Source organism: Marmota marmota, unplaced genomic scaffold (genome assembly GCF_001458135.2).
Source record: "Marmota marmota marmota unplaced genomic scaffold, marMar, whole genome shotgun sequence".
In the NCBI taxonomy this organism is placed as follows: Eukaryota; Metazoa; Chordata; class Mammalia; order Rodentia; family Sciuridae; genus Marmota; species Marmota marmota.
The window spans coordinates 3,457,175-3,469,408 of record NW_025999900.1 but is presented as its reverse complement, the minus strand read 5'-3'; the positions used below and the strand labels follow the sequence as shown (position 1 = coordinate 3,469,408).

Here is a 12,234-nt window from a genome sequence, read left to right as displayed (position 1 = left end):
GATCCTCAGCACCGTATAAAAATAAAAAAATAAAATAATATGAGGGACTGGGTTTGATCCTCAGCACCGTATAAAAATAAAAAAATAAAATAAAGGTACCCTGTCCATCTACAACTAAAAAAAAAATGTGTGTGAGAGACACACACACATATACACATATATATGAGAAATATTATTCTTAAGTAATATTTTCCACAAAATATTCTATTCCATTATTGTTAGTCAACTTCAATTTCAGGCAGCTCTTCCTCAATCAGTTGTTTTGAGTTGTAAAACATTTTGAGAAGGTGGCTGAATCATTTGAAGACAGTAAGTACAAATGCTTGCAGCCCACATGCTTAGCAGACAAGGTTCCTAAAGCCTGTCTCCTTCTAAAACTCTGGCTTCTACTCACCAAAATGGCTAAGTGAAGGGAATTTCCTAACGGAAGCTGATAGGGATCCCTATCCACAAAATGGACCATATTTGTACCTCAAGCGTCTTCAAGGTTCCTCTCATTTGCAGCCTGCTACCTCTGCTGGTTGTTCGGAGGGACCCCTGTATTAGGCAAATCCCTTCTCCTGTTCCTTGAGAAGGACACATACAAGGAAGGGTTTGTAAAAGCATCTAGCAAAGGGTCTGGAACTCTGTAGATACCAATTTTCTCCTCTTCCCTTCCATCCTACATTCAATATTTAATTTTCTATTTTTCTTAGACTAAGGCATCCTTTCCAAAGGCCCTAGACTGGCAGCTTGTTCAAGGTAGGGACGATACCTTATCCATTTCTCTTCAGGAGACTTAGATTACTGCACCTCTTTAGCCGGTGATGATAAGAGGTTTTTGTTTAATAAAATTAATGGAAGATGGAAGAATTTATTGTGGTATTATTCTACATAAAAGTACCTCTTCCTTGTAATTCCAGTTCTCAGAAAGCTAACCCCCTTAGGTCCATTTCTCCTATGCTCTCATTGAATGATTCCTAATTTTTAGTGGAAATTTGTTTGAAGACTCATTGATAAAAGTCCATCTTCTCAATCAGCTGAATGCTCTATCAACATAATGAGCTGTGTCTGTTTTCACTGAAATATATTCCTAGGGGTCCCCTGATATCAGTCTGCTACACACTAAGAGGCTAGGCGATGCTTTTTTTTAATATTTATTTTATAGTTGGACACAATACCTTTATTTCACTCATTTATTTTTTACGTGGTGCTGAGGATTGAACCCAGGGTCCTGCACGTGCGAGACGAGCATTCTAGCGCTGAGCCACAACCCCAGCCCTAAGAGATATTTTTTAGAAGAATAAATGCTGCCTGTTTCACTAAGAAGAAAATGAATCGTTTCCATTCAAAGTCAAAAGAGCCTTAAGGTTTTAGTCCAGGACAAGGGGATCCTACCTGGGTATCTTACCTTGTGATTTTGTATTTGAGTCTGTAAGGCAACTTTACTTTTGGCTTGTTTTAAGTGGCCATGAGCAAGCATTTCCTTTCCAATATTTACTAGTTCCACTGTGCCTTGTAGAAGGGCATGTTGCTGGCTCTCAGTGATGAACGGGCTACTGAACCCAGAGTACCTCGCTCTCAGGATCCCCCACATACTGTCAAGTACATCCTGAGAAGGAAAGAGCAGGTGTGCACAAGCAGTTTCATCCAACCAGAAAAAAAAGTTCAAATGCAGGTCAACATTCACTAGGTGGAAGACCAAAGCCTTCTCCTGTACAATCATCGCACTGAGTGAATGTGTTCTGCCCAGACATACCTCTAACTTGTAAACCTCCTGGAGTAAAACACAGGGTAAGCGAAGCCTCTCCCCTTCGTCTCTTAGTTTGGCCACTCGGCTCTCAGAATTCTGTAGCTCTGCTGTATATAAATCTGCTTTCTAAGGGAGAGATGATATAAAAAAGGAATACCCTTTAATAAGCCTGAAAAGTCTATGTATTATTTTAAAAAGAATTAAATAGTACAGAAAGGAAAAAAAAAAGGATCATATTTACCTCTTCCTCACCTCCAGTTCTCCTTGTCAATCTGCCTGGAGGTCACACAATTTGTTCCTAACACATTCTAAGCATACACCAGTGCAGGTACACATGCACATCCTTAAACCCACTGAACTATCCTATAGTTATTCCTCACTTATCAGCCCTTTAGCATCTCTTCATATCATGTATCTGGCTCTTTTTTTTTTTTTTAATGAACCCAGGAGCACTTTACCACTGAGCTATATCCCCAGTGATTTTTTATTTTTTATTATGAGACAAGGTCAGGCTAAGTTGCTGAGGGCCTCACTAAGTTGCTGAGGCTGGCCCTGAACTAGTGATCCTCCTGCTTCAGCCTCCTGAATCGATAATATTGCAGACATGCACCATTGTACCAGTCATCACACCAGTTGGCTCCTTTTAAACAGATACATAGTGTGCCATTGTAAGGATGCACCCTGCTGTAGTATTAGGCAGCTCTTCATGGACTTTTGGGCTATTTACGTACTGCTAGGTCCATCTCCAGATATTTATGATATTTATGTTTATGCATTTATTTTGTGTTCTCAGAAAGAGTACAAATAAGCCCCTAGAACAATAACTGAACATAGTAGGTTCTCAGTTAGTATTTGCTCAATTAATTAATGAAGTCAAATTGCTTGTGAATGGAAGAGCATTCTAGATTCTGTCATACAGCCAAATGGTTCCCAGAGGCTGAACTAATTAGTGTTCTGACCAAGAGAGTGAGGGCCTTGTTTTCCATCACCCTTACCAACACTGGACACATTTAACATTCTGCCACGCTGATAGGTAAAAATGGTCTCATACTGTTAAGTTGTTCTTCAGAAAGGACTACTTGGGAGATATTTTTAAAAGTCAAAAATCAATAGTTTCATCTTCTTGCTCTCCTCAAGCCTGGCCACCGCTCACAAAGGGTAGTGGTTAAGAAGTACCATCTGGTGCACAAGACTCTCTGGCCCGAGGTTTAGGTTAACTTGAAGTATTTCACTGATTACCTGAAGCTGTTCACCAATACTCTGGCCACGCATTTCATTCAAGGACTGTTGTAAAGCTGTCTTATTCTTAATGAGTTGATCATACAGTCGCTTTATTTCATTCTGTATAAAAAAGATAAGTGCAGGAAACTGAGCAATCTCATTTAGGCCTTCTTTGTCTTTTTTATTATATTTATAAATTTTCAATATACATTTTCTGAAAATTAATAAAAAAAATCTGGAAACTTAAAACACATACAAAAATAGAGTAATCCCCGCCTTATCATCACTGAGCTTCAACAATTATTGGCTCATTACTGACCTTCTTTCCTCTATAGCCTCCTCCAGTTCTCCTGGCTGTTCCTACCACCTCCCCCCTTGTTATTTTGAAGCAAATACCAGAAATCAAGTTATTTCATCACTATGTTTCAGTAGGTATCTCTAGGTGACGAAGCTCCCTCCTTTAAAAATACACTTCCTCCAAAATAAAAAATAATTCCTTAGTATGGTTAACCATCCAGACAGGGCTCATGTTTCTGAGAGCCTACAGCTTTTTTTTTTTTTTTTTGGTTTGTTTCAATTGGGATCCAAATGAGGTCTGTATGTCACGATGGAATAGTATGTCTTTAAGTATCTCTACACCAGCTGACTCTCATACCACCTTTCTTTTTTGTTCCTTGGATTTGTGTATATATGAAAAAAAAACAACAAGTCATTTGTTCTGGATTTGGCAGACTGTGCCCCACAGTGCTGTTTAACGTGTTCTTCTGCCCGTCTGTCAGTTTGACTTAGGTTTTAGAAGCTTGATTGGATTCAGGTTTGATTTGTATGGGCCACACTCCTTCATAAGTGGTGTTATGCTTCATTTCTTTTTCACTAGCCATTCTGAACTAGTTTCCCTGCCTCAGCAGACAACTGCCACACAAATCCACCTGAAACCTACATGGATTGTCATTCCTTTGCTGAAAAAGCTTAATGGCTTCCCATTGCCTAGAAATTTAACTACAAATCCTCCCTGTGTAATCATTAAATGGCTAAATGTAACATAAGAAAGGAAACACCATGGTAGCTCATGCTAATAAATTCATACCCAAGATTTTGGAAAGGGCTTTTTTTTTTTTTTGGTACTGGGGATTGAACTCGGGGTACTCACCACTGAGCAACATCCCCAGCTCTAGTTTTCTATTTTATTTAGAGACAGGGTCTCACTGAGTTGCTTAGTGCCTCACTTTTGCTGAGGCTGGCTTTGAATTTGCAATCCTCCTGCCTCAGTCTCCTGAGCCGTTGGTGTGCCCCACTGCGCCCAGCTGGGCCTCGCTTTTAAATGGTCTCCAACCACGAGGACTAGAGGGCCTCACCTTCTACCTTAGCAATTTCTATTAACAAATGCCACCAAGAACATGGTGCATGGGAACGAGGAGTCCATGCTGTGCAAAGTCACCCATGAGCTCAGAGTCCTACCTGGTAACTGTGCTTGTAGTCCAGGCCCGCTTTCAGGGACTTGCTTCTAGAGGCAGCGCTGGCCTGAGTGTGCTCCAGGCAGACCTGGAGGCTACCGAAACATTCAAGGAGCAAAGTGGTGTTCCTGCCAGACCAAGCCATGGCTTTCAAAAGATCATTCTTCTTGTCACACAGAGCTAAATAAAGTTTCTTCAACTCGAGAGCCAGTTTCTGCAAGGCGGAGGAAGTAGACAGAATGAGCTCTGACCTCAAGAGGCTTCAGTGCTGGCCTAATAAGCGGGGCTGTTGGAATGGCTGACCATACGGGCCCTACCTCGTAGTGCTCCTGCTGGGCAGAGACATCCTCCCTGAAGAGCCCCGGTGTCTGCAGCATCTCCTCCACACTGCCGAGGCACTGATTGAGGCTCAGGAAGAGCTCAAATAATTTTTTATCCAAATCGTTATATGTTTCTTCTGTCATGTTTTCCTGAATCAAGAAAAAGTAATCATTAGGATTCCTCGTCTTCCTAAACCTACATTTTTTTTCCCTGGTTTCCATTAAAACTTAAAATTGATATCATACTTTTTTTTTTTTTTAAATAATAAGCCATTTCAAACAAATGATCTCCAGAAACTGAACTAAGCAGTACTCGCACTAATTAGTGAACTAGTCTTTTCTATGAAGTAGGTCATAGAATAAATAAAATTAAATTTTTAACTTTGAGAAAGACAGGTTTAAGAAACTCAATGTTCGGTTGTTACTTGACTATTGAATGGAATGAAAAGGTAAGTCGTGAGATAAAGGGCTTCCTTAGCAGGACCATTCAGGTACAGTTGTGGTCCCAGGCCAACCACACTGTCCCTCTTCCCCCTGCTTCATGCCCCACACATTTTAATGTAGGAGAAAGTGGGTTAACGAAATCAAGTACAGGCAGGAAAAAGAAAAGAAGTCACATCAGAGAAGCTCAAAAGGGTTGATGAGGAAAAGGAGGTATGGTATCTTAAAGACAGGGATGGATGGTGGAGTGGGGAGAAGTCAGGAGTGTCATTTATGGGCTGACTGCAAGAATTAAGGACATCCTGAGAGGTAACATCTCCAAAGAGGTCCACGGGTAGTGTCATCACATTCTGGTGATTTGGGGAGCACAGATCTGTTTCAGCAGAAGCTGTTGGAACCACCTTCTTTTCTTCACCCATGGTCACTTTGAATTCCTGACTAGTTACAATTAGTTAGGAGCATGCCCATGCTCAGAATCACTCCAACTTGAGCTGTTTCCTGCGGTCTTCTCTAATGGATACCTAGCATACACTGAGCATTTGGCATTAAGCCTACTCAAGTTTGGAAACCATACCTGTTCTTCTGCTCTACCCTCCTTCCCTGCCCTTCCAGACGAGCACGGCAGACAGAACTAATCCATCATCATCCTCTTTCCTATTGATCTTGGGCTCAGACCCATAATTCTTTGAACACTGCACTCCAGGCAGTCACCACAAAATTTATCAGAGTTGGCAAACAAGATGAATTCTATTTGTTCTATTTGTTCAGTGAAGAAAATTATGACCAATTTAAATGAGGACATCCTATCTCCCTCTTTTTTTGCATTCAGGTAATGAGGAAAATAAGCAACAGGCAGTTTCTACCTGTGTCTGAAGATTATTTGCTTCTTGACGCAGGTCTTCGAGTTGGGTGGTGTACATTTTCAGCTCTTCCGTTGTAGGGTATCTAAAGTTATACACACTCACACTGGGTAGAATACTCATATTGGTGGTAACCTATTTGAAAAAGGGAAACCTTATTAGTGACAATTGGAGACCCTGCTGATGCTACTGTAAACAGAAAAACTGCCTCAGATGCTGTCTTTGGAGTTCCCTTCTCGGTAAGCTTTTGTACCTTGGCATTTATAAGGAAGAATAAATAAGATTATTTAATTACTTATAATTTATTTATTTAGCAGTACTTGGGGTTGAACCCAGGGTTGCTCTACAACTGAGCTACATCTCTAGCCCTTTTTATTTTTTACTTTGAGGCAGGGTCTCACTAAATTGCTGGGGCAGTCTTGAATGTGCACTCCTCCTGCCTGAACCTCCCAAGTAGCTGGAATTACAGGCATGTACCACCATACCTGGCCAGCACTGTATCATTTTTAAAGTGTTTTTAAAAGGTTAACTTATATTATTCATTCCTTTACTCATTCAACAGAGAGTAACTGAGATTATCTGATGCCCAGGTACTATGCTAGAGACTCCTGGGTGAATCACACAGATAGGGTCTTTCTTTTCAGACCTTCTGATGGGGGAATTCAAACACATAGGTGGAGAGTTTAGGAAGAGCTATGATCAGGGAAGCCCACGGTGCTGGAGGAGCACCTGAGGCAGAGTTCCAGAATTGAGAAAAAGTATTGAACAAGTGAAGAACCCAGATGGCACACCTTTGCTATCTGAAAAGAAACTGCTACATGATGCAAAGCCTATGTGTTTATTTAATGAGGGCTTGCTGGGTTCCAAGGACGCGAGGGCTGCTTGCAGTGTGTGCAGAATGCAGACTGACCTGAGGCCCCACGAGCTGAGGAGGAGGTAGCTTTATTTTTGAGGACAGTTCATGATGAAGATATTGCCATTTATCACCATTTTGACCCTGAGGTGAAAAGATCAAGTCTGGAGCTTCATTTTCAGGGCCAGATGCCTTGTTGCTTTTAAGGAAGCGAAAAAGGTAAAAAGAATAATCAGCATGAAGAAATTTAGGAATTACCTTTAGATAATGTTTTGTGAGTGGCTTGTAAAACAAACAAACAAACAAAAAAACCAAAACGGTTCTCCCAGCCAAAAATCTACTTAATGTCCAACTGTTTAAAAATCACCTCACAGATGATCCCTGAGTAGTATCTTTATCCTGTTGGCAATACTGCAGCCATGTTTTCTTAGCATTAAATTCTATAAACTTGAGTAAATCTTTCTGTTCCATTGGTTTTAACTCCAGAACCTAAAATTGAATAAGATTGAAAAGGTCTAGTCAATCCAGTTTTTTATTTAGTACCTAAGGATTTAAGTCATTGTTGACCATTTCTCTTTCTTGATTGCCTATTCTTGTTAATCTTTTTTAAAATTTTTTTTTAGATGTTGATGGACCTTTATTTTTTATTATTTATTTACATGTGGTGCTGAGAATCAAACCCAGTGCCTCACACATGCCAGGCAAGTGCTCTACCACTGAGCCACAACCCCAGCCCCTATTGTTGTTAATCTTAACTTTTCAAAAAATCCATTCAAAATATTCACACAATAATCAAATGTTAAACTATTAGACACATGGGGAAAAAATCACCCAAAACATATCAGCATGTTTTGAAATAAGCAAAGCAGTGTTGTAGACACAGAGGTACTAAGTTTACCCTTCAGGTTTCTACTTAGTTTAATATAAGGTACAACTTAATAAAGGAATAAAGTTAGAGTGTCCCCAGTGGTAGCAGATGGAAGCAAACCAGTAAACATCCAAAAATCGGCATTGCTGCACACGCACAAACACTCACACCTGACATTCTGCACCTGGTCACACATGCAGACCCTCCAATGGCAGTTCAAAGTTTTGCCCAAAGAGAAATTGCATCTATAAAGTTTTACTCTTGTCCTTACAATGGCCAGTGGCCAAAATTACCTGTTGCACGGGGACATCTCTTTGTCTGCTAAATTGTGGCCTTTCAGTTACAATAGGTACCAATTCAGGAAGGTTAACAGGCTGGAGGACTTGTTGAAGTTCTGAAGGTTTCCTTAGAATGGTAGGGTACTGCAGAAAAATGTAACAATGGCAGACTGTTTAAAAATTAAGACCCACTTTATCTAAGAACTCTAAAAATGGGATTACCTAATAGAAAAGTGTTACAGCAAGTAAATGATAGTACTTTGTTAGGTAATATAATCGTATGCTATGTTTTAATGTACTTATTTCTAACATCGTGAAAAATCACTCCATTTGACGAAACGATCTTCTTTCCTCAATCTAATTCATCCCATGAATTACTAAAAGCCAGGATTTATTTATTTATTCCTTTTTTCCTTAAGAACAAAGTAAGTCAATCAATCAATCAAACAAACAGGGAAATGGTACAACATTTATGAACTCAGATTTTCCCCATGTCTCAACTATCTATTTTTTAAAAAAGGAGGATGAAAGGGGCACCATATGGCCTATGTCTCTGCAGCCAGCCTCATTTCTGTGAGTGTGAAGTCCCCAAGCAGGAATCACTTATGAGTTTGGATGCAAATCTTACAGAGTAAGATCTTATGCATGATATGAGCGTTTTCATTTATAAAAACAGAATGCTTTTAAAAATCATGAAAGCACTCTAAATGTAGTCTACTATACTGTGAGAGTATATATAAACATTAATAATGAAGAACAAAAGTACCCTGGAAGCAGGTTTTGTTTTTCTCATGTTAAATTTTCAACTTATCTATAAAGGCTTCATTGTCTGGTCAACAGGAGTCACAAAATTGTGTTAAAATATACACTTATGAAGAAACCTTACCTGAAAGCTTATTATCAGCAAGTACACTCTACCCCATCAAACCAACCCAAACCAAACCACCAACAACAACCTCGTTAAGACACTTGCACCACAGTAAAATGAAATAAAAACAACAAAAGCCAGTGTCCCCATCGCTTCCCGTTTACAGATTCCTGCTTACTGTGTATAGTTTCTCTGTAGTTGGTGCATCATTTCCACCCAGGGTTCTCCTCTGGCTGGCTCTGGCCTATGGAGATATATGTCTACACATAACCATATTTTACCTGATCCTCGCTGTATTTCTCCTGCAGCATCATCTGGACTTTTTCCAAATTGCACTTCACAGTTCTGAGTTTCAGGGAGAGTGCTTCGGCCTCCTGTTGAGTGGCTCCACTATCTCCCAGGCCCTGATCTTTGCAAGTGTCCAAGAGAGAGGCAACCTTGTGCTCAATCTCGGTCAGCATAGCCTAAGGAAGAAAATCAGGAATTATTCACAGGGTTGGTCTTTGTTTTCATGCTGGGGACTTGCACCCAAAGTATTATTCTTCCAATAAGTGAAGCTTCCTCTCTTTATCTAAAGGTATACAAGAAATCCCAGAAAGACAGGATGGAAGCGACCTCGGGCAAACAAAACTTCCACTGAATTCCTACGCTTTTCAGCAGGAATGCAACCAAAACAATCCCAATTGCAGATATCACTCTCTGCCTTAATCTAAAAGAAATGATTTCATAATCACTTTAGAAAACACTGAAGAATGTACACAGTAGAGCACAGTGGTTAAGAACAAGATGCTAGAACCAGCCTGACTGCTGCCTGGACCCTTACCCTGCCACTTGGTACCTGTGTGTGCTTAGGCACTGTGCTTTAGATGTAGGTACATGCTTGCAGTAATCTGTAAAATGGGGATAATAACAGAATTTACCTCATAGGGTGATTTTAATGAGTTAAATCCATGTGATTTGGCCTCAATCCATGTACTTTGGATTTAATGAGTTAATATCATGTACATAGTCCATGCTTAAAAAAGTGGTAAGCAAAAAGTGTTGACTACTCTTAATTTCCCCAGCCTTCTTTATTCTTTCTTTATTCATTTTTCACGATTCCTATTTTAATAGTTCTACTCCATGGTTCCCTTCTTTGTTACTACTTTAAGTTGTTCCCAGTTGTTCACTTTTGTAATTAATGCTGCCATAATTATTTTTCTCATTTCAGATTATCTGCACAGGTAAATTTAGGTAAAAAAAGATGGACATGTTATATGCTCACAGATCTTCAAAACACTGAACCAATTAGAGCTACCACACATTAGTGAGTCTGTTTTGCTAGAGTTTTGCCAGGATGATAAAATCATTATGAATGTAATACAACTCGCAAAACAATAGCTAGTTTAATTCAAATGTCTTTAATTATCAAGGTTGAACAGCTCCTTTCAAATTTAAATTACCAAACACAATGTTTCTTGTTTGTTCCTGTCCTTTGGCCATTTTCCTACTGGGAATGTAGTATTTATAGATAACTTTAAGGTGTTTTTATGTTTCAATGTGAAATCATAGGTGTCATGTTATTATATAAATGATCCAGAGATGGCCCTTGTATATTGGCCCCTATGTTATTTATTTCTTTCCAGTAAGTCAGAACCATTAACTCAAACCTCATTTTTTATATATGTAGTGGCTTTAAATATAATCCTATGAGCATATATTCAGCCATACAGAGCCTGCCTGCTTTGTATACTCCCAAAACTACACCTGACATCTGCCAGCCATGGATAAGACAAACCCTGGGGCTTTAGAAAGTCCCAAGCTTCTGCTGCCCTGTGAAACTCTCTGACCTGGACACAACATTGCTCAGGGATATGACACAGACACATAAAGCCCCTCACTGATTTCCCTCTCCTCCTCCCCCCTGCAGTGCCCACCTGCCTCATCCCAGGCTTCTGCAAGAACTTTTGTGACTCTAAGAATCAATCCTGTCAAAGTCCTGCCCACATAAAGCCTGTTGGGCGCTACTGCTACCTGGTAGTCATGTCTTTTCTTTGGGCAACCCCCACATCCTCAAAGTAGGTACAAGAGGTGAGGAGAGGATTCCAGTGATGATCAAGGAGTTGACATGAAGCCTCCCTAGTCAGTAGACAATCAGTTTGCAAATGATATGGGACGGCCTTAAATGATTGAGAATCAAAATCTGAACTGGCTTGGATTCAGTTTAAGCAAGGCTTTATCCTGTGCTAGTTGGACTTATTTTTTTTTTTTTTTTTGGTACCGGGAATGGAACCAGAGGCACTCAACTACTAAGCCACATCCCTAGTCCTATTTTGTGTTTTATTTAGAGGCAGGGTCTCATCCTTACTGTTGCTGAGGCTGGCTTTGAACTTGTGATCCTCCTGCCTCAGCCTCCCAAGCCATTGGGATTATAGGCGTGTGCTACAGTGCTCAGCTGGACTCTGTCAGTGAACTGACCATTCAGAACTGACCACTGGGTTCAGAGGTGCTGGGCTGCCCTGAGAAGCAGATCAGGGCAGCTGCCTGTCCTCTCCCAAGCAGGCAGATCTGGATGCGGTAAGGCTGTGGGCCTGAGCAGCAGGGGAGAATGCCCCTGGATGAAGGGCAGGCCATTTCCATCACACGACAAGTGACTGCAGGAAGAGCTCCCTGTGGCCAGGCTGGTGGTGTGGGGTACTCTGAGAAAAGAGAGTGTCCTAATCCCTGGCAGATAAACAAGGCAACAAGGCAGACATCAAGTCGAGGCTGGTCTCCTGAGTGCAGAGGGAGAGAGGCTCTGGAAGCAGCCAGCAGGTCTCTGCTGTTGTGACATGCAATTATGCTGCTGCGATGTCATCATTCTAGCCCCTCCCTTGTGGGACAGAGAGCCAACCTTTGGGCTGAGCTTTTGCTTAAAGTGACTAAAGTCAAGGAAGTCCATGTCCTTGCTCCTCCCAAGCAAGATGGGGAGCATTCCTGGTCAAATGGCTGTAAAGCCCTTTCATGTTGTATTTGCAATCTTGGAAATCAGAACATTCAGTTTCATTTCTGAAGAATAAATATTCCAAGTACTTAGAATTATTAAATTTTGAGCACTTTTTTTTGTGGGGGTACTGGGGATTGAACCCAGGGACACTTAACCATTGCATCCCCAACCCCCCATTTTTTTTTTTTAATTTTGAGACAAAGTCTTGCTAAGTTGCTTAAGGCTAAATTGCTGAGACTGGCCTTGAACTTGTAATCCTTCTGCTTCAGGCTCCCAAATTGCTGGGATTACAGGCATGCGCCATTGAACCTGGCATTGAGCACCTTTTATATACTTTATATAACAGACACTGTTTTTTGTTTTTGTCTCATTTA

At 40.6% G+C, this 12,234-nt stretch overlaps 1 protein-coding gene across 7 annotated transcripts in view; it reads right to left on the bottom strand.

Moving 5' to 3' along the window:
- Syne2 (spectrin repeat containing nuclear envelope protein 2) overlaps window positions 1-12,234 on the bottom strand; it is a 329,254-nt gene that overhangs the window by 88,007 nt on the left and 229,013 nt on the right. For all 7 annotated transcript variants that reach the window (XM_048798469.1, XM_048798471.1, XM_048798472.1 and 4 more), the window contains 10 exons: window positions 9,177-9,359; window positions 8,043-8,171; window positions 7,249-7,370; window positions 6,939-7,080; window positions 6,032-6,163; window positions 4,725-4,877; window positions 4,412-4,621; window positions 2,972-3,073; window positions 1,739-1,858; window positions 1,391-1,591 (listed from right to left, as the gene is read on the bottom strand). In XM_048798469.1, coding sequence (XP_048654426.1) covers window positions 1,391-1,591; window positions 1,739-1,858; window positions 2,972-3,073; window positions 4,412-4,621; window positions 4,725-4,877; window positions 6,032-6,163; window positions 6,939-7,080; window positions 7,249-7,370; window positions 8,043-8,171; window positions 9,177-9,359 — 1,494 coding nt within the window. The remainder of the gene's footprint in view (window positions 1-1,390; window positions 1,592-1,738; window positions 1,859-2,971; window positions 3,074-4,411; window positions 4,622-4,724; window positions 4,878-6,031; window positions 6,164-6,938; window positions 7,081-7,248; window positions 7,371-8,042; window positions 8,172-9,176; window positions 9,360-12,234) is intronic.